Genomic DNA, 22,440 nt, shown 5'->3' with positions numbered 1-22,440 from the left:
CAATGAGAATTGGAAGCAAAATAATGTAATCGGCATCAAGCACAGGAGAACATGTGCAAGCAAATCACAATAATATTAATTTTGGTTTTTCTTTCTCATTGGTTGAGAAAGCGGCACAAGTTTTTCTAAACCAATGACAGAGCAAAGTTAAGCAAAACAAAGCAAACAGAACAAGCCACTCAGCACTCTTGGTAGTAATGCAATTTGATCATGAATGGAATTATAAAAATAATTAATGTCTTAGTACATTTCCATATATTTCACACCATTTATTCAGTCTTTACGGGTACATTATTGAACTCACAAATTAAATAACCATGATAGCTCAGTTTGTACTGGCCAGGGCTTCACTGGTATTTCATTAGTTTGAATCCTGTTACAGCCTGAAATTTTTTTTAGGCTTTGTATAGCTTTCTACAATCTTATGGTCCTTCACCTTTTCTTTCATCTCTATTTCATATTAAATGAATGCCCATATACTGTCAATACACTATTAATATTTTTTTTTGTCTTTTGTACAAGTGCAGTGATCTAACTCTATTATATTTGTAGCCATTAGATCCCAGTTTATATGAATCAGGAATGTTGTTTTTTGTGGAAAATGCAAACAGACTTACATTTTACTACAAAGAGGAGTAGTCTCCAATTATCAAATAAATAAAGCATGCCAAGGTCTGTTAAATTTTTACAGCCAAATTTTTGTTTCCACTAGCGGTAGCCATGGAAAGTGCAGGATTCATGAACGCATTAACTTCTGCGGCATCTGCTGCTCCAATTGTAAGGAAAAGGAAGCGGGTTTCCACTGCTGCTAAGGTAAATTGTTTACACCACGGCCTGTTGTTGGATTTATAAATGTTCACGTACAATGGTGGGAATAAATGCGATGGTACATGTATATTTTAAGCCTGGTGAATGAATGAGAATGATGTATTATTCAAAAATGGCACAGGCATACTCGGAAAAGAAATCCGAGTACTCCTATCAGGAGTCAAACCTAAGACCTTCTGATTACTAGTTGGGATGCTCTACCACAAGGGGGGGTTTTGCATGCTTCCCATCGTGCATTGCGGGCAAACTATATTATCAACACGAGGCCACCCGCAATCAGCTCATTTGACAGTGGACGCCGTGAGGCTCGCAAGTCCGCGATCCGCCGGCGAATATTGTATAGTGCAAAAACAGCCAACATCCCAAAGAATCTTCTTTTATTCGTCTGCCAGCAGTGTTCCTGTTATATTTAATGTGTTTTATCACCAAAGTATGCTCATAAGGCGTCGTAGGTCACGACAATCTTATCGAACTCGTAAAGACAATAAGAGGAAATCGCAAACTGTTTTGGCATATTTATTTATTGGAAAAACATCAGAAGGAAAACGTGCAGTCCACTTGCATTAATCTAGACAGAGAAAGTTAACGAGAAGCCGCCGAAAATTCTTCTGAGCTAAGATTATTTCATTAGCATTTTAAAAGACAGAGCTTATTGAAACACCTGTTATAAAAAAAATGTGCATCGCTCCCGCTGTGTTTGTTTATTTCATTTCGGTTCTACATCTACCTAACAGTAACACGCCGCTTTTCCGGTTAAATTGCCTTTTTCATGGCTTCGTTTTGATCAATTCCAACAGAATAAAATTTTACTTCCCGTATAACCTGACAATTCGAGCAAGAGAAGCAATTTATAAAGAAATTAACGTTAGGAAAACAATCTTCGCCACGGCGGTAAGTCGTTCACTGACTCTGACTAATATGACACCCGAAATAACCTATATTCAACAGCAAATTTTGGGGCGAAAACGAGAGGTCAATAGAGGTAAATTCTTTTCATAGCAAACTTTGAGGTTTAAAATGTTGATTTTTGAAATCTTTGGCTTTCGACCAGTTACTTTGTGTGCCGCATGAACGATTCAAAATGCTTATAACCTCTCATCGTGAAACAGTCGCTGATGACAACAAACAAATAAGGCTCCTAAAGTTATTTTTGTAAGATCGTATTCGCTCAAAGAAACACATTAAACTCATCGTTAGTGGATGAGCTTGGGGGTTGGTGCCTGAAAGACCGGTGGTGCCACAGGTGAAGTGAGCTAAGCGAGGTGCGAAACCATGGCAACCCTGTGAGCGGCAACCACCCGGCACCGTCACACTGAAAGATCAGTGGAGATAAAACAGAAAGAATACAAATAAAAATACTTACCACACCCACCACAAACCATACTTACCAAAGGGTGGGAGGGACTGGGAGCAACAAACTTAAACAGCACAAGCTCCGGCAAGCGAACAGATGCGAAATGAATTGGCACAAACATGTGAGCTGTAAGAACCCAGGGGCCCCTGCAAAGTAGGGTGGCCGCCCCGCATGTCCCAGCCATGCGGGCACCGCTGACCAGCACTTGCCTCGATTTTAACTTTGCCTAAATTACATTTAGCCACATTTAATCTCATTATTGAGAATTTAGCAACATAGTAAAAACTGTTTACTTGCCATTTCTCATTTGTGAAGCAAAAAAATCCATGTGGAACTTCGACTTAAAAAACACATATTCAAAGCTTTCACTGGAAGTAATTCATTCTCAAGCAACGCAAAGAACGATGGGAAGAGTGGAAATCCCCCCCCCCCCCCCCCCTTCTCTACCACTGAGCTACAGGAGACTCGTGGGAGCTAATGTTTGTCCCATGAACCTAGTTTTATGACCTTAGCTCCCACGATTCTCCTGTAGCTCAGTGGTAGAGCATCCAAACTAGAAATCAGAAGGTTTTAGGTTCGGCTCCTGATAGGAGCACTCGGATTTCTTTTTCCGAGTATACCTGTGTCACTTTGAATAATACATCATTCCCATGTTTTACCTTAAGTTAACTTTGTAAAAATACTAACAGGGTTTTTTTATTTTGTTCTATAGACTGGAACAACGACCACTACAACATCAACATCTTCAACTTCAACCACTAAGGTAGTCATACCTTTTGCTCTTCTTTAAGGATATATATCAGTCACCGTTAAGATAATATACGTGTACACCTTGTAACAACAATTTTATTGAAGGGGTGCGTGGAATAAGGCCCTAAGTGACTTTTGATGTAAGGCCAAATTCTCCTTTTGTTTCACAAGTGAAAACAAGAAAATTTGGAAGGCGAATCTAGCAGTTTATCAGAAGTCACGTAGGGCTTTTTCCCAGGCACCCCTTCAATTATAATTATTATTTAAATCATTCTGTAACCAGACATCTACACTCACAGCACAAACCTGTTTTTGCCCAATTTATTCCCAGGGTGACAATTAAGTAAACAAGTTTGATAATCAGTTATAACTCATGATAGGATTGGTAATATTTGGGGAGAGCAGGGATGGTGCAGTGGTAAGAGCACTCACCTTTTTTTTTTTTTTTTTTTTTTTTAACAGCTTTATTGACCATCACACATGTTAAATACAATAAATTAAACAACCAGAAAGAAATGAAAAAATACGTGAAAAGTGATAAGGTCAAAAGGGCAGGTGCGAACGGGACGCGAGGACCCATGCGAGGCACCTCCCATGATACAAATAATAATTAAAACACAAACAACCAAAAGACGCTAAAAAAAAAACTAGGGATGGCAGGAGCAGGATCGTACAATTGACCAGGTACAGGGATAGAATATGTCCAATGTAGCCCACTGGTTCCATCCCTTCCAATTTCAATTGGTTATTTAGAGCATAGATGAAAATTTCTTGAATGTGTAATTTTGGCTACCATATTGCAAACTAATAACCAATCTATGAAAGAAAATTTGTGACTTTGAGCATTTATTGTGTGGATTTTTGTCACTATTTGAACAATAGTCAGTGACTTTACTTTTGACTATGGATTGTCATTGTTTGTCTACCACTATTCAATACCAAATATATTAAAGGGGAAGTATCATGGGGTTTTTGATATCTTTTGTTAAAAATGATGAAATAAGACCTTCAATCAGCTGCTAAATAATTCTAGAATGACGAGAGGAAAGAAATCAACTCGATTCTTAAAAGGAACAACTCGTGATCTGTTCTTGCGCATTTTGGAAACAAAAATGCGAAAACTTGAAAAACATTAGCCTAATATTTTTCAAGTTTCAATCCATACCGGCCTTCTCTGTCTCTGGACAGAGGCACTAATCGACAGTTTTATTGCACTGGGGTGATAATTTATAACAAATTTGACAATTATTTCCTTGTTTCTGCTGACAGACAAACATTTTTGGGTTTTGAAATGACAGCAAATTTGCATGATACTTCCCCTTTAACAGTCAGCAATTGATAAATAAATAAGTTAAACCTTTTTATTTACCCTCGGCAGTATTTATAGCACAAGTGCTAGTGGGACTGAGCATTAGACTTCACAAAGAAAAAATTTAAATAAATGACATTTTCAGCAATCAATTGATTTCCCATCCAAACGTCCATTTTTGCTTCTCTTTATGGTGACGAATAATGTTAATTTTATGTTATCAACTCTGTTGATAAAACCAAACATCTGTTTTCACTCGCCCACAGACACAGCACCACAGTTTTTGTCCCCCGATATCCATTTATTGATTTGCATTGATTGGTTATAATTACATCCCAGATTTTACTCAATGGTGACCATAGCATGTTCTTGGTTTCTTGTTGTACAATGTAGGTTAGTGTACGTTGTACCTGTGGCCCAGTTATCTTGTTATACCTGTACATTCAGGCGTGCTTTGTTGGACATTCTGTTACTTTTAAAAAGGAGCTAATTGTATTAAACAAAACAAACATTGTAAACATTGTCTATTCTTTGGGATTTCCTAGAGGTTAAAGTGATTCTAAAAAAACAACGTTTTGACCAGTTTTACTGGTCTTCCTCAGGGTTGACATAAATCATTTTAACCTGTAGAAAATCCTGAAGAATAGACAACTTTTGCAGTATTTGAGAATGAGAGATGGACGTTTCAGAGAAATGAAAACAAACAGTTGTGTTGATGAAAGTGATGACAGTACAAATGTTGCAAAAACCATGATCTCCTTAATGTTGGTTTTGACCTGTGTAAGAGTGAGTGGATTGAGCCACCATTGTTGTAGGTAAGCTTTCCCACTTCAAACTGTCTTCTAGTTTTATTAATTATGATTTTTTGATGTGTCTCTAGCCTGCATACACAGGCATTCTTGATGCAATATTGGACAGTCAATCACAGACGCACGGTCAAGAAGATGTCCGGGAAAAGGAAGGCAAAGACAAAGAAAAAGACACTGACAGTTCAAATGCAAGGTAACTCAAAAATATGAAAAAAACGCTGTCTTGCAACTCATGTAAAAGCAGCATTCTGACTGAATTGTTCCTGTGTGGCCAGAACCAGAACTACCATTTTGTTTTTAATTTGATGACTTCTTGTGACTAATAAATAAATAATGCTTTCAGTTTGATCTGCTTCAAACTTGTATGTAAGTTGGCTAAGTTTAATTTGCCACACAGCACAGTTTGTGTTCCATTTGGCTACAGACTGCATGTCTGTACACAAGTTAGGATTTTCAATCTTGTGATGGCTTGCTTGCGACTATTCTTTGCTTGGGTTCATTGAGGAAAAAATGAATTCCTCTTTCCCTTTGGGAAGATTTGGGCTAAGAGTTGGATTCTCTGAGGCCGTGCTGAATATTCTATGAACTGTAGTGTTAGAATGTGCACGAAAAGGAGACTTTGTTAGCAATGTATTTAGACTGCGATACATGTATAAACTGCAGCTGTAATGTTTAACTCTCAGCACCAGTTGTTGTTGGTCCACTTTGCAATAATTAAATAATATGCCAAGATCTAACTGATGTGTTTTATTTTCCTTAGTAATAACAAGTCAGGTTCTTCTCCAAATGGATCCCCAGAGAACTCATCAACGACACCAAGTAAGATCACTGAACATTACACTGAACTGTACATTTGAACTGCAAGTGAAAGAATAAATGTGCAGTTGCAGAAAATGTCTATACTCCCCCCAGGAAGGCTATTGTTTTGCACCCCTCCTCCCACTAGAAAATTCCAGTTTAGCTTCATACTCTGCTTCTAAAATTTTGACTTTTACGACCCCCCTCCCCATACGAATTTCCGATGACCTTCCATGGTGTGGGTATGGTTTTTTTCTGTCTAGAACTGCACAATAAAGGAATGACAACTTATGCAGCTTTTGCAACTTATGCAGTTGCAAAATGTTTGGGCTTTCTTTTTGGAACTACATAAGTTGCAAACGTGAGTGTGATGGTCATTCACTTTTTGGAAAATCTTTATGGCAGAATAACATTATAAAATACTTATTAATAAGCCATAGTCAGCCAATCTTCCATATTATTGTGATTGTCAGGGAATTTTTGAAGCTGCAGATAAATTTTGTTGAGATTTTTTAGGCATCTGGTTCAGTTCAAGTTTGCTTGTTTGTGGTGATTGAAACTTCTGAATCTGTATGCTATTTAAATTCATTTGACTGTTTTGTCGATTCATGTTTCCTTTTCTATTCACCTTCTATGTTTTTCTCAGATGTGGTAGTAGTAAAATAAAGAAGTAATAAATACTGAATGCCATGGACATTTGGGAATGTTCTGCGAGTTCCAGGGTTTTTTTTAATTTACATGGATATGACTGTGTAGTCTTAGTTGTTATTTCAACCTATTTTTGTGTAGGTGGCGACATTGGAGATTTCACCAAAGGATCAGAGGTAAGCAGCAGTCAAATGTCCCAAACAACTTTTGATGTTAAATCCATTAAATCTTATGTTTTGGGAGTTTTGAAGGGGGACAGACTCAGTGGAAGGAAGAGAGAAAAGGGAACAGTAACCATGAAATTGGATATTGTAGATCTGTGCTTTTATGAATTTAGTTTTCATTGCAACAAATTTATTTTAAATCATGTTTTAGTAGCAAGATAAATTAAACTGGGTCTCTTTTGATGGCCAAGTTGTTACTGTGTCAGGCTAACATTGGATCTTTGGGGTCAAATTTCAGTGCATTTATAATTTCAATAATATTATGAATGCAGTCAAATCGTGATAACTTGAACCTTCAAGGGAAATTGAAAAAGGTTTGAGTTATCGGGAATTTGAGTTATCAAGGGTAAAATTATATAGAAAATGATGTGAAAGGAAAGGAAAATTGGTTCGAGTTAGCGTGAGGTTCAAGTTAGCTAGGGTTCGAGTTATCGGAAGTCGACTGTAATTTTGTAAGTTGCTTGGTATTGGTTCTGTAATAGCATTTTTGTATTTTGTTGGGCAGGCATCAGAAAAAGATAATTCTCCCAACTCAGGTATGTTTATCCCTGAAAACAATATTAAATAAAATGTGTTTTGTACTCAATCAGGCAACTGGAAATTATTTCCAATTGCTTGATTGAGTACAAAAAGAAATTGTCATTTCTCTGATAAATGCCAATTGCACAAAGTGTGACATGAGTACATCGTTCCTGCAGCATCGCAAGCTTCACTGGACACAGGAACATCTGCTGGTGAGGAGAAGGCTGAAGAAAAACCAGCTAAGAAGTCTAAGAGAGGCAAAAAAGTTCAGTGGCCAGCAGACGACGCAGACCTTGCTACTTTCCATTTCTTTGAGATGGATGAAGATGAACGAGGTTTGTTTCTTATCCTTTAATGAACTTTTTTAAAAAGGATAGACCTGTTCATTTAATTTATAACTTGTTTATCATGATCAGTTGTTTGAAAGTGGCTAGAGTTTCTGATTGTTTTTGTCAATTTTTGTTTTATTTTTCAGCTCTGGTGAGGCATCCTGTTAACTTCCTTGATGCAGCTCACAATGAGATGGTCAGAGAGAGGCAGGTACGTACATGAACTGCCACATCTTACCATGAAGCTTTCTTGGTTAAAGATCAGTCATGCTATGACATACATAATCTTTATTTATCCACGGTCAAATTCAATCAGGTTACAAAATACACAATCCAATGCAAAAACATCCTAAACGTCCAATTGCTATTATCACAAAGTCATATCAATCACATGTCACAAATGTTATCAGTGTAAAACTATTGGTTGCAGTCAACCATGTTTTAGTCTGTGCTGTATCTATTTTATTGTGTATATTAAGTTTATTTATTTATCTGTTAATTAATTAATTTACTTCTTTATTTTCACCATTAATGGGTTAACCAAATAAATGCCTGGTTTGTTTCAGCTTGTGGAACAAGCCAAACGATTGAGTGAAGATATAATGGCTGAGAGAATAAAGGTAAATAAAATGAACATACCATGGGATATTTTGCAAACTGGCCGGGTAATGTGCACAAAAGGACCCGATTGTTCAAAGGGCAGGTAGCTTTATAATCCATTGAATAAGTTGCTATCCAGTAGATAAAATGTACTCCAACTAATACATTTTGCCTGCTAGATAGCTATTTATCGACTGGATAAATTTATCCGCTCTTTGAGCAACTGGGGCCAGAATGCTGCCAAAGGCTAAATAAATACTAGTAATAATCAAAGATTAGGGAGTGCGTTCGATGATCTTGATTCCAGGCTCTCTTATTTGCAAAGTTGGTGATGATGTCATCCGCTCCGGCGAAATCTACAGGGGATTCCAGATATACATCCCAAGATCCATTCATCCATGGATTCATTCAATGTTGTCCCATACAATCTCGACTCCAATCTGTATTAGGAGTGCATTATTCTTTTTTCCAACATTGTAATAACTCATAATAATAATAATAATAATAAGTAGAAGAAGAAGAAGAAGAAGAAGAAGAAGAAGAAGAAGAAGAAGAAGAAGAAGAAGAAGAAGAAGGAGGAGGAGGAGGAGGAGGAGGAGGAGAACTGGTCCACCTTGATTAGCTCTTAAGCTACTTGTGGCCCAGTCATTCTATAATTACTCTGTAGTTAAGAAATTTGCTGAACAAAAAAACACAATAAAACTTAGAGGCAACAGCAGTACAAGGCACAGCATCATAAAGCAATTTTTAGCTACGGTGTAGATGTAAAACATTTCCAATATGGCCAGCTGAGAAGAAGCATGTAGTCACTGAGAATGGCTACAACAGTGTATGTCACCCAAGCAAACATTTAAAGTACAACAGTACTACTGTTACCGGGGTCACATAAACAAAACTGGCCAATCAGATTGCAGGACAAGAACAATGAATTTCAGCCAAAGCCAACTGAACCAATCATTATAGACGGAAAACAACAGTTAAAACCCAAAATTGTGGTATTATTCACTGTTAGGATCATAATGTGATCTGATTGGCCAGTTTTAAGTGACCCCGGTAATAGTAGTCGCACTGTAAATGCCTTATAATTTGACTATGACACATCTTCAGCTGCAGACATTTATGACAAGTTGTGACATTTATTGTCTTTTAGTGGTACAGACCAGCAACCTTAACAGTGGAGCATCAGGCAGAGAGAGGAGGGAAAAGCGAACAGAAACACATTCAGGTTAGTCATGCATGAGCCTTATTAAGAGCGGCTGCCTGTAAGAATCGAGAATTGCATTTCAGCGACCACTTGGTCAAATGTCTTATATTTCGCCTGAAGATACCCTTGGATTAACTATTTTCGAAAACCATATTTTAAAGTTCCAAGTTATTTTATTTTTTGAGAAAATTGCAAGAGTTTGAAATGCGGCCTAGGTGCGGTCACGGGCTAATGAAAACCGCTAAAATTTAGGTTAAAGGACGAAGCACTGTTCACGATGTAAAATAACCCAATGAGCTTGAATCTTTACACAAACCTATACCAACCATCTCACAAGAAAATTAATACAATAAACATTCCAAACTCGCTGGCTGCTTTCTAAAGCATATAGATTTGTGTACACTTCTCAACAAAAATAGGCATTAGTTTCAAGGTCATTTTGAGTAGCGTACATAAATCTACATGCTTTAGAAAGCAGCCAGCGAGTTTGGAATGTTTATTGTATTAATTTTCTTGTGAGATGGTTGGTCTAGGCTTTTTTACCTTTTCAAAATAATAATGGAGTGATCTGTTCTACCTGTGTAGTTATTCGCCGTTTAATTATTTGTTTATTGATGACAGAAAACACGAGAAGCAAGTATCCTCGCTGACATATTTTTAACTAAATCAAGGTATGATCTGAATTTGCAGAAAATAGTGAGTCTCTGTATGGGTGAAGGGGGGGGGGGGGGGGGGGGGCTCACTGGATTCTGAACCAGAACTTCTGTTAAAACAAAATGTTAATTTACTGTCCTGCTTCAGGTCCCTAATTTAAAACCCCTGGAAAAACAATGAATTATGGCAAATTTTTGCAACAACTTAGTTTCCTAGATTTTAGACACATTATACATTAATCTTTCATTAATTTTGAGGGTTTGTTTATAATTTATAACCTTTCCTCTGATAAAAAAGCGACATGCCTTTTTTGCAATGTAAGATCTGTGTGATTCAACTTAATTCTAAAAAAGGATTTTGAGGGGTTGTTTAACCTTTCCTCTGATAAAAAGGCAACATGCCTTTTTTGTCTTGTCAGATCTTTGTGATTCAACAAAATTCTAAAAAGTGACAATTTGACATGGTGAAAATTTCCTGTAATGGTGTAAGTCAGAAATTTCAGAAATTTAGGCAGACAATGTGCTATCACTATCTATTAATGCAACACTCAGGACTTATCTTGCTTTATTTATGGTATAGTCTCCCGGACAGTCCAGCTGAACCTGATCTGGAAAACAAACAAGGAACTTCAGATGAGCCCAAACTGATCCCTCATGATGAGGTACTTGGCAGTTTACTTCAAATCATACTATCATACTGCTACATGTTAATGGAGGAGAAAAGGATGTGTTGGAACAAAATCACCATCACTTGGCCTTTGCCAGCAGTTTTAGCATTCCAATTTTGTTATTGTACTTTCTAGATGTTAGTGTAGGCCAAGTTTTTCTTTTTCTGGCCGATTCATCTGAGGAAAAAAATAAGCAGTTGACCTCCAGGCAGAGGAGTGACTGCATCAAGTTTGCTCAAAATGTTTGTGGAAGGGGAGGGGAGGGACAAAGTATGGCCCCTATTAGAGGATGTGGCTATGTTGGGCCAGAACTTTTGTTTAGGTTAAATGGAGATTTAAAGGTGGTTAAAAAGGTGGTTAATTTCCATTTTTTGTTATTGATTAATGGGAAATCTTTTACTTGCTACAAAAAAGAGTAAAATTAGTGTAGATTTTAAACAGCAACTGAGAAAATTGAATTGAAGTGAAATACTACATTAGACTGATATTAAGTGATGTTAGATGCTGATGTTAACGTAACTAGTCCTCATTGTCAATCATCACAAACCATAAGCAGCTGTTGAGCATTTATAAAATAATAAGCTTTTTTCTGCAACAAGGCAGTACAGTATTAAAAATTTGAAATAAATTTCTAGAAAAAATTGGGGTTTTTTTTGTTTTCAAGAGGAGAAAATACAAAATACTATTTTACAAGATGTTTGTAAGTTGATTTCTCTTAACGAATGCTAGTCTTACTTTTGTTATGCTAGTTATTTTTGTTATTTACCCTTTGCCACATTTCTCAAACTGGGGAACATTTCATAGTAATGGAGCTAATTTTCTTGTAACTATAAAATAATATTGATCTTACTGTTCTTCCAATTTATGTTTTTCAGAGGGGAACCACTCATGTGCCTGCAAAGGCTCCTGTTTTACCAGTTAACAGCAGCGGAGTTCAGCTGCCGCCAGCTTTAATGTCACTACTGTCATCAGCAACATCGAATACAGGTTAGTCCCTGCTGTCAATTTCACCTCCTGCGGTCAGACTTCAAAAATTCAAATCATTTGTCTCTTTCACTTCCTGCCTTGTATGTGTTTTTTCTCTTGGGATTAATTGCCTAATGTTATCACTTTAAATGTTGCATTTCCTTGAAAGCTGCCTAAATTCAACCCCTCACTTTCTTATAATTTTTAGTACGGATATCACAAGGAAAGCCTGTTCTGTTACAAGTCACTTTTATAATCTTTTAAACTTCAGCTACACCAGCATCAACATAGGAGAACTGTTTGTTCTGCATATCTCCACATGCTTGCATTTACATCTAAAGATTTAGCCAGAACATAGTTGAAACAAAAACTTAAGAAGTGTCCTCTTTTGAATAGGCACCGTGCTTCTTGGCAAAAATTTTTATGATTGCCTGGGTGCTTATTTGAGGAAACACAGTACAAAACACTGAGAGCTTAATTCTTATTTGGTGTGCAGGTGGGGTACCTTCACAGGCCACCCAGGACAAGCCCCGTACGACTGTACAGTCCCTCCTGGATAAGATTATGGTAAGTAATCAAATGACACTCATGTTATGTCTGTAAACAACAACTAGAACATCTTGTTGTGTATTTCTATTGGGTTATTCCAGAAAAAAATCCACACCCCCCCCCCCCCGACGGATGGGGTCGTTTTTTAACTCCCCCTCCCCCCCCCCCCCTCTCACCTGGATTTCCTAAAGCACAAGACCCCCCCCCCCCCCTCCTGTCTGGATTTCCAAAACGAAAGACCCCCCCTCCCGCCTGGAAAAAAATATTAGGCTTAAATTTAATTTATTTTTCATAGAAAATACGCACAATCACGTCTAGAAGATGTTCTTTTTTAATTTCTAAAGCTTCGGCTAATATTAAAAACTCTATTGCGTGGAACTAAAAAAAGAAAGGAGCAACAATGCGAAAAAGGGAACGAGTTCATCCTTTGTGCCCAATGGACAATACCCATGGAATCTTAAAACACAGAAAACGCACTGGCTGCTTGTTCAACTGTGCTACGGACAATGGGACTTCAGAGAGGTTACCACTGTATATGTTGCAGGAACCTGTCCAAGAACTTCCTCCTTCTGTTGCCTTCGCAATAACGTACGTTTCCAAAAGTTTTTTTGAGGTACAGATGGCTACAAGTTCCCCTCGAGTATTTTCGACGAAGAGGGAACGTTTGGACAAAAATTCTTTGGAATTATCTTCTTCAGCTAATAGCCCTACATCCTTGCTTGCAGAAGTAAAAAATTCTTCTGCCTGACACAGTGGAATCCACGCTAAGAATGCAATGGCGGACCAAACAACCAAAATTACACAACGGTGGCGCGCTGGGTCTGGTACGAGTAGAAATGTGTCAGGCGTTTCATACTCTTCGTTGCAACAATGTTGCGATGGCTCGTTCTTCAGTATCTTGTTGTTCGCGTTTTCTGCTATAAAAGAACCTGCAAAGGAACTTACATTATCATTTATTTTAGGTGAGAAATATGTCAACAAAATATTTCTACTATTTTCAGGGTCTGAGAGCGCTGAAGTGTCACCGAACTAAACGTTCGAATTGCGTGAACTATCGGTCGAAATGACCCCTGCAGAAGACTTCCTTAAGTTCAACCCCCCCCCCCCCTCCCGCCTGGATTTCCAGAGTCTTTGACCCCCCCTCCTGTGAGAATTTCCAGAATCCCATCCGTCGGGGAGGTGTGGATTTTTTCTGGAACAACCCATTCTCGTTGAGGATCTGATTGTTAGGTTTTCAATAGTATTGTTATATATTATTATATAAGCTTCTATAAATGCAAAACATGTATCAGTTAGTAGTGACTAGGGTGTAAACAGTACATAACTTACACAGTCAGATTCCTGTCTTATGTTAAACTTTTAAGGCCTACAAACTCAATATCCATGTATGACAAGTCATACCATTTTAAAGCTATATACACTCGATTGCGAAAACATTGACACCTAAAAAGCATAAACCGTGAACGATGAGACCCAACGGATTTGTGGGTAGTGTTTAAACAATAACCTCATTTCCATAATCAATAATTTACCATTCTCATTCTTTGCAATAAAAAATACAGTGCCGACTTAATTCTTCCGAATAATTTTCTACCAAATATTGCTTAAGTTCATTGCCTGTTTTGAACTTAATCAAATAGCGAATTGTATATCACTCCAATTGGCCCTTGTTGGCCAACTTGCCTTGACTTACTTTCACTTCTCTTTGATTTTAATCATCAAACGTCGCACAAGATTAGAATATGCAAATAAATTTAGTACACTTAAAACCCATAAAGCCATTGGGTCTCATCATTCACGGTTTATGCTTTTAGGTGTCAACGTTTTTGCAATCGAGTGTATAAGTGTATATTGTAACTGATATAATCTTAAAACAGAAAAGGTATGGCTTTGAGATAACTAAGTTTAAAAATTTGAACATTCAAAATTGTTTGGGTATATCCCTAAATAGCTAAATTTGCAGTTCTCAATGGGTTGATTAATGTGAGATATGTCTTAAAGTGCCCCTATCCCTTCAATTTGTTTTCTTTTGGTAGATTTCCATATCTGTGAAAAACTCATTTTCGAAAAAAATTTTTTTTAGAAATATTGAATCCTTTTTATTTTACGAGCGCTAAAAGTTACTGAAATTTTCAAATTTTTGCACGTTTTATCCCCACTGGACAAATTTTTGTCTCGTGGGCTCATTAGGAACGAGCCAATTTCTTAGCTGTGACACAAGAAAAGGACACCAGAAGGATTCAGAAGAAATCTTATGCATGCTGATTCCTTTCTCTACATTTCGAGAGTTGCTGCATCCAAAAACGACACATTTTTCAACCATTTTCTCTGTTTACAATTGAAGTATTACCGCCAATCTTCGGATATTTTTGCACGATGCCCATTTCTTACATCACACTCCATATTTGGCCGAGTGGGGGACTAATGCGAACGATAGGTGAAAATGTCGACAAGACTGCCTTCACTTCTAGCGCTCATAAAAAAAAAAGGATTCGATATGTCTCAAAAATTTTTTCGAAAATGAGTTCTTGAAAGATATGGAAATCTACCAAAAGAAAACAAGTTGAAGGGTTAGGGGCACTTTAAGACACGTATACAAGTGCTAGGGGGGAAAAGTTGAAACTTTATGGGGGTGGTCAGCCATATCACATATTGCGGGGGGTTGTTTTTTTCCTTTTAATAAATAGATCTCAACAAGATCATTTTGGTGGCAAAATTCAAAAGAAATCCATCAAATGTTGACAGAGTTCATGTTTTTATGCACCAATTGGCACTCTCAGGGATCAAAGGGTTATCAGAAAATCATTCTATGAGATCCTTGGAATGCACACCATTGATGCAATCATACCACATGGCCCCTGCTGGAATTGTAGCACTGATTCTGTTTTACATTACTAGCTTATGTTCTATCATCCTCAAAAGTGTGGTCAAGGCGTATGTTAAATAATTTATAAAATAGCATTATAACAGCTAAGTCTTGAAAACTTCAGTGACCAACAGGTGGTGTACAAATCAGAGTCAGTAGGAGAAATCTTTGAATTTCAGGGTTGTGGTTACAGTAACAGTAACTGAGCTTGGCAAAATTCTCTCAAAGCCAGTGCAAGCCATGTTTTCAAAACTGTGAATTTTCTTTGTGATTTCAGAACTCTCAGCAAGGTGGCCAGTCTTCAATGACACCAAATTCTCAGCCTCAAGTTCAAAACGAGTCGGCGGGTTCCTCCCTACCGGATGCCCTCAAACAGATCTTAGAACCTTTAAAGCAAAATACAATGGGCCCCCCCAGAATGCAAGGGCCTGGCATGGGTCAAGGGGCAGGATTGCTTGGAGCTGGTAAGTGTCCGTTAAGGAACGTTTCAGATTGTACTTCTGGAACATGTTTTGATACTTCCTAAAGGTTATTTGTCAGAAATAGGTTTGAATAGCAAATTCAAAATCTTTTAACAGAGTTCATGCCGTCCTGGAAAGTCATGGCATTTGAAATTTGCATTCCAGGCCTGGAAAAGTTGGGGAAATTGTAAAAAATTGTTTGGGTGATTTTTCCCAAAATTGTTTTTAGCTCATGGTTGCTGATGGTCAAAACATTCAGCCAGTGAGGCATTTCACTCATTGTTTTCAACAGTCCTCTTGGAACAGCGGTCAATTTTGTGCTTATGGAACTGGATTAAAAGCCATGAAAATGTTATGGAATTTTCCTTCCTTGTTGTGTGTGAGCCCTATTTCATTTGTAGCGGTGCGGCTCAGTAATGTCATTGGTCATAAATGGAATTCTGTCATTGATATTTTACCATACACACTGTATTGGTTTTTATTGAATTATTTGCGGCAATTTCGGAGGTTGTCACCTCCTTTTGGTAACTCTCGCTATCTATCTTTCTTTTTTTTTTTTTTTCGAGTATGCCTGTCACTTGCTGAAGAATACATCATTCTCATTTATTCACCAGGCTTAAACTATTCCATCACATTTATTCCATTGCACATATGCCACACATGACATTCAAATCCTAGCAGTATGCAGGATGTTTGTCCAATGAACCTCTTAATGGACGTAGCTCCCACGAGTCTCCTGTAGCTCAGTGGTAGAGCATCCGAACTAGTAATCGGAAGGTCTTAGGTTCGACTCCTAATAGGAGCACTCAGATTTTTTTCCGAGTATGCCTGTGTCACTTATTGAATAATACATCATTCTCTCCCTATCTACTTTGACGTAATATATCGAACACGAGAAGGTGTGTTTCATCAGACGACTTAAACGACTTCGAGGTGTTTGGATAACTGATGAAACACGCATTCGAGTGTTTAATGTGGCTTCTCAAAAGATCAATAATTGTTGGAGAAGTGCAAGGCTAAAGTTGGCAAAATGTTAACCCTATATTTCTTGGCCCCTTAGTTTCTTTTTCCTTGATGTTCCACTTTTGGTGTAACTTTTTTTTTTCTTATTCTTATTAAGTAATAGCGTATCTGTTAGTGCTGTTTCTCTTAGTTTTGTCTTTATTAGTAGCGTAACGTTTAGTAGAACTGTTTTGAAAAAGGTACATGTAAACTGTCGGATATTACCTAAAGTACTGTAATTCTTTGTAATTAATCTAACTAAATAGTTTCTAACATAGTCTTCTATTGGCAAGTTAATATTGTACTGTATTGTAAGTATTGTAAATGTAAGGAAAGTATTGTTAATTAGGAACACGTATCCAAACCACGGTCACAGTAGTGATTTTCTTTGTTTTCTCTTGATGGATTATTAATGAGTTTGAGAAGTAATTAGAGGCCTGTCTGCCATAGCTCAGCTTTGTGTTATTCAGTTCCCTTGCCACAGAATTGTGTTATAGCATAAACCATCTGAGATGTATTTTTTTGTGTTACATTAATTTTTCTTTGTTTGTTTGTTTGTTGTTGTAACAGCACCTGGTGACCTAGGAGGGATGTTAAATGTCTTCAGACCGCCTGGTCCAATGGGCCCTAGAGGAGTACAGGGCCCGCTCATGAGACCTGATATGGCTCCTCATTTCCAAGGTCCAGGTGGACCCAGACAAGGTCCTCCAATAGGACCACTTTTCCCTGGACCTGAAGGAGGCCCAATGATGGGGCCTCGTATGAGGGGACTTATGCCACCTCGAATGCAGGGTGGGCCTGGTGTTGGAAGAGGCATGGTATCAGGCCCACGACCTCTTCTGCCCGAAATGGTAAGCTGTGACGTTTACTTGGCGATTATTAGGCATTTTAAATCCTTTAAGAATAGTAACATGAGCAAACGTTCCACCATATGCGTGCCAGGGTGTTGTGAAGTACCACACAAGAGTGTCGCGGATGGATGGATGCTTTTTAATAACCTAAATCCTGATAAAATTGCGTTTCTTCTACATTTTCCTCGGTGTTATCACGACATACCCAGGGAGGAATCAATGTAGCTTATAATAAGATAATAATTTACTGATCAACTTATCTTCACCCAGGCTAACCGAGACGACTTTCTGCCAGATCAGTTTGACGACGGAGGGGAGTATGGGGACGAGGATGAAGAAGGAGAAATCGGAGACAATATGGGCATGCGCGGTAGAGGCCGAGGAATGCCACGTGGCCGAGCACGTGGAAGGGCCCGGGGCCGAGGAGCACCTCCGATTTGCCGGCACTTTGTTTCAAAACGAGGCTGTTTGAGAGGAGCCACGTGTCACTTTTTACATCCGGGAGTTAATGGACCGCCAGTCTGATAATAAATTATGCAGCGTTTGAAGATTATGACAGTTAATTCCAGAGAAATGTGCGTTTTCGACATAATTACATGCATGCTATTTATAGCTGCATACACCCTTCGTTTGAACCATGTCCGTAATTTTATTGGGGCATTTCTTCTGGAATTCAGTGCCACATCTTCAATGTGAAGATATATTTAGAACGAAATATATGAAGAAAAATAATAAATTAAAGACCCGTAATATTTAATTACAGAACGAAAGGACAGCTTCTCGGATCCGAGACTGCTGCAGTGAAAGTTGTCTTGCAATGTTTTTAACGTGGTGCTCGGACATCCGTCGGACTTAAATCTGTTTTACCTGCCTAAGCCCTTTTGGAAGTATCGTCTGTTGCAACTAAAAATCATTTTGAAAGCAAATCAAAGCAGAGTGCCAAGACATCGCTGATGTTAAGGATTGAAATATTGACCCAATGAGTTTTTGTGAGTTCAAGAAGGATCTTATCCGACTAAACCAAAATCTGTCGGTCAGTTGTTAACTAGATTGGTATTTTTGTAACAATTTCCTTGTTTTTTGGCTTTGCCTCGTTTGGTTTAGTTTCCTTTATTATTCCGAGCTGTCTTAGCGCTCTGTTTTGGTTATTTAACCGTCCGAAAGTTACTCTCGATATCCACATTTTCTTAATGGACAATTTCACTGGAAAACCCCAAGATTTGATGGACGCATTCAAACATCACAGGAGTCTTACCCATCGCGTTTCTTCAGTTGACATTTGTACAGACTGTATAAATTTTTGAATTCAACGTATGTAAAGTACTAGATAGAGGTGATTTTTTAATATTTAAAAAAAATATTTTGTGACAAATCCAGAGAATAAATATTTCTTATTTTAATCAGCTTGTTACTTTAGAGAGCATTACGCAGTAATTTCACTTCCTATGTTGCGAAAACGCACAGATTCGATGATCAACCAGAAAGGTCGTACATTGTTTGGTTCTTGTGTTGCATTTAGTGAAAATATTGTGTAGGTAAGGTGCGCAGATACGTAGATACTTCCCTTTTTCTGCGGGTTGACGAACATCTTGAAAACTACTCTACGTGGTATTTAATGGTGTTGCTGTAGTTAGACATACATGTACGCATGGCTTGGCAATCGGTTTCAACAAGGTCAGGCATCTCTTGGGGACTGGTTTTTGTGACGGTAATGATTGGCTACGCAACTACAATCTTATTTTTCTTGGTCCGTCTAAAGAGTGCCGGCGAGGAAAATTGCGGAGAGCACAACTTAGCAATTGACTGGAGTTAGCGTCTAAGTGATGCAACTGAGGGTAAAAAAAAGATGCCCTTGCTTTAAAACAACCCAGAGGATGGTAACTTTGACCTTCGCTGAAGTGAATGGCTCCTTATTTTTACAGGCTTCATGATCTGGTGTGCTGTCCATTGATCACGAACCAATGATAGGGAAAGAAAAGAAGCTTAGTTTTTAGAGCCGGAAAGCAAAGCTAACTATTTGTTGATTTAAGGTTGGCTTTGCCAAACAATCGACTTGCTGGCAGATGTCCCGATTTCTGTATAGCAAGCACATCACAGTAACAATATACAGTGTGGAAATAATGAATAGTAAATTGGATACAGTTGTAGAATTATGATTAATTCCATACGCGGCAACAAACGGTGCAGACTGAGAGGAAATCGAAAAGATACAACATTGATTTAAAAATTAACAGTCTCGAGTTTTGGTGAGATTGGAAAAATATGTAGACTGGTAATAACGAATAACAGAGGATGTTTTACATGCGAGCACGGCGGGTAGACGGTAAGGTACATTCGAATTAAAGCCCCACGGTCGTGAAAGCAATGTGTTTTTACTGAACGTCAAATGAACACCAACTGCTTCGAATTCCTTCATGTACCGTTTGAAACTAATGGCTTGAATAGTGCATGGCGTTTTATCTCCCAACGTATTCAGCAGTAAAGCTGTTCATATTTAAATTGATACGTTTGGTGAACACTTCTGCAACAAATTACATGTACAATTAATTTGAGGTTATTGCATTCTAATCAGAGTAACTTAAAATATTCTAATTTACTGAAGATCGGTAGACTAGGTCGCGGAGGTCCATTGTCGTGTAAAACATTAGAGTTTAGGCAGTAATATTCCAAGTAAATATCTTGGAATTTTCTGTGTAAGACAAAACAGTAATAGTCTACATTGTGAATAGTCGGTTTTGTTTGTTAAAACATATTACCAAGATATATGTATACTATACTTAGTTTTTGTGATGTATTTCCTCTTGAATTTTTTGTCATTAAAATTGATTCAATTGTTATAATTTGTGATCATTGTGCTTCATTATCAAAGGTCGCCCCATAGTGACCGTGTGGACTTGAATCCGATTCTATAGATGAGACCATTCAAAACCGCCGACCGTTTAGCTCAGTTGGTAGAGTGCCGGACTACCGTGCGGGAGGTCGCGGGTTCAAACCCCGGCCGGACCACCACTCAGCGTCTGTTAATAACTGAGGAGAAAGTGCTGCCTTTGCTCTGACATCTGCAAATGGTTAGACTTTCTAGTCTTCTCGGATAAGGACGATAAACCATAGGCCCCGTCTCACAAACCATGTTTGTAAATAACTCTGCGGGACGTTAAAGAACTTATTCACTGTTCGCAAAGAGTAGGGGACGTAGTTCCCGGTGTTGTGGTCTGGTCTTTGTGCGTATATTCCGTATATCCCGGGTCTGCAGTATCCCTGTCGATATTGGACAAAGCTAAATAAATAAATAAATTGACGCCCAGTTGTTCGAAAGCCGATTAACCCTAATCCCCGATAAAACTTAACCAAGGTTTTCAACTCTCTTGTTAAAAATGCTTTTCAAACTCTATTTTTAAGCGTATGGTAAAGAGTTTCGGGAGACTGAATCTTTTACTGATTAGCAATTAAATTCCAATCAAAGTCCACGTTAACCTAGGATTAGCTTAATCGAGCCTTTCTTTTCCGTGGCATTACTTTAGTGGTACACAAATGCAGTACCGCTTCATCACCCTTTACACTGAAATGCAAAGTGATCCTGTCGCCGAAATTCTGAAGTGCGACCGGGCACTACAGCTGTTCTGTTGCCTGAGAGCGTCATGAAAATTCTTATCAAACTGATTACCAGTCCTGATAAAAGGAGTAACAAGCATTTTACTGTTGCAGTCATAGAGACTGGATTAAGTGCTCTTTTGAGTTGCTACAGTCATCACATGAAGAGCTCCTAATATGAATCCTGAAGTACAAACTTTGTGTTCAACTGAACGATGCTGATACTAAGGATTCGTCTCATCGTTCATTAGCTTTGTAAAACCGGGTGCAGTTTCTGATGCTGACTGTGGCTGTAGCTTTTTTTCTCTTGCTTTTTTTTCCCTACGAAGTTTCAAAGCACAGCCATTCAAAAGAAATATGTTGTGCAGCAGTTTCCAGTGGCGTGGCCCAGTGGTTAGGGCGCCGGACTTGAAATCCGGAGGTCCCGGGTTCAAGCCCCGTCCTTGGCCACGCTTGTAAGTAGCCAGCTGGTTTGCCTCCTGCCAGTGGGGATTTTTAACGTGTTATGTTCGATTTGATTATTATTTGTTTCCCGTTATTTCTGAGTGGAATGCCTGTAAACTAGCTTTCGGTAGCTAAGTGCATTTCCACTATAAACAAAGCATTTATTTTATTTTTATTTATCTTCCGGTGGTGTTGTTTACTATAAGTATAATGTAAAGGGGGGGGGGGGGGGGGTCTATCTTGACCCGGCTTGGTCTCGGTTTCTTCACTGTAAACTCGACTTTCTACGTTGTTGTTTTGTTTGTTTGTTGTTACCTTTTTCCAATAAACTGACACAAGTTCGCCATATTACGTTCAAGTGGTGTTTGGAACTTTAAGCATTGTTACTCTGTTGATGTTGCTTCCTTTCATTTGGGAGTGGGCTCGGGGTTGGAGGGATGTTAATCGTTTTTGCTGTATACGTAAAATACCTAATATAAGCCTCGGGTTTCATTTGGTAAACGACCTTTGGCAGCTACAGAGGTTATTTTCGGAGTTGGGAGGGAGGTACTTATTAGAGACTGCGTTTTAAAATTGTTGGATGTGACCCTAAAAACAGTTTGACACACAAACAGCTTAAAACACCCAACCCCAAAAACCAATGGGCTGGACTTATTGTCGAAGAGTTTTAGCGGCCAAGATTTGGAGGCTTAAATTGGGGGTTTATATTCGGAATTGGACAATATTTAATCTCATAGATAATCTAATCCGCAAAACGGTTTAACTTGTCATCCGTCTCACAGATTTTATCCACAACATAACATAACATAACATAACATAACATAACATAACATTCTCTTATCATCATATGTCCCACATGACATTCCAATCCTAGCAGTATGCAGGATATTTGAGTATGCAGGATATTTGTCTCATGAACCTAGTTTAATGGCCTTAGCTCCCACGAGTCTCCTGTAGCTCAGTGATAGAGCATCCGAACTAGTAAACAGAAGGTCACAGATTCGACTCTTGACT

The 22,440-nt window shown here is 38.3% G+C and overlaps 1 protein-coding gene, 1 long non-coding RNA gene and 1 other non-coding gene across 5 annotated transcripts in view; 2 read left to right on the top strand and 1 right to left on the bottom strand.

The window, feature by feature from the left end:
• The window catches only part of LOC146484138 (serine/threonine-protein phosphatase 1 regulatory subunit 10-like), a 28,204-nt gene extending 9,413 nt beyond the window's left edge, over positions 1-18,791 (top strand). For 2 of the 3 annotated variants that reach the window (XM_085105472.1, XM_085105471.1), the window contains exons 13-29: positions 713-813; positions 2,895-2,945; positions 5,122-5,243; positions 5,811-5,869; positions 6,638-6,672; positions 7,226-7,256; positions 7,419-7,577; positions 7,718-7,782; positions 8,138-8,191; positions 9,322-9,396; positions 9,997-10,046; positions 10,609-10,690; positions 11,572-11,683; positions 12,159-12,229; positions 15,355-15,541; positions 17,111-17,391; positions 17,662-18,791. In XM_085105472.1, coding sequence (XP_084961598.1) covers positions 713-813; positions 2,895-2,945; positions 5,122-5,243; positions 5,811-5,869; positions 6,638-6,672; positions 7,226-7,256; positions 7,419-7,577; positions 7,718-7,782; positions 8,138-8,191; positions 9,322-9,396; positions 9,997-10,046; positions 10,609-10,690; positions 11,572-11,683; positions 12,159-12,229; positions 15,355-15,541; positions 17,111-17,391; positions 17,662-17,916 — 1,790 coding nt within the window. In that variant the 3' untranslated portion in view covers positions 17,917-18,791. The remainder of the gene's footprint in view (positions 1-712; positions 814-2,894; positions 2,946-5,121; positions 5,244-5,810; positions 5,870-6,637; positions 6,673-7,225; positions 7,257-7,418; positions 7,578-7,717; positions 7,783-8,137; positions 8,192-9,321; positions 9,397-9,996; positions 10,047-10,608; positions 10,691-11,571; positions 11,684-12,158; positions 12,230-15,354; positions 15,542-17,110; positions 17,392-17,661) is intronic. The other variant, XM_085105473.1, reaches the window with a different exon arrangement.
• On the bottom strand, positions 18,582-20,548 carry LOC146484137 (uncharacterized). The gene is made up of 2 exons (XR_014863739.1): positions 19,032-20,548; positions 18,582-18,987 (listed from the first exon to the last, which is right to left on the bottom strand). It is a non-coding gene; the product is annotated as an uncharacterized LOC146484137 (long non-coding RNA).
• An 813-nt stretch (positions 20,549-21,361) lies between these two features.
• Positions 21,362-21,432, top strand: Trnas-uga (transfer RNA serine (anticodon UGA)). The gene has a single exon. It is a non-coding gene; the product is annotated as a tRNA-Ser (tRNA).
• Positions 21,433-22,440: the final 1,008 nt, after the last annotated feature.

The sequence above is a fragment of the Pavona decussata genome, unplaced genomic scaffold (genome assembly GCF_977016875.1).
Source record: "Pavona decussata unplaced genomic scaffold, jaPavDecu1.1 SCAFFOLD_37, whole genome shotgun sequence".
Taxonomy (NCBI): domain Eukaryota; kingdom Metazoa; phylum Cnidaria; class Anthozoa; order Scleractinia; family Agariciidae; genus Pavona; species Pavona decussata.
Note: the sequence above shows the minus strand (reverse complement) of the source record. Positions and strands in the feature narration are given on the sequence as shown.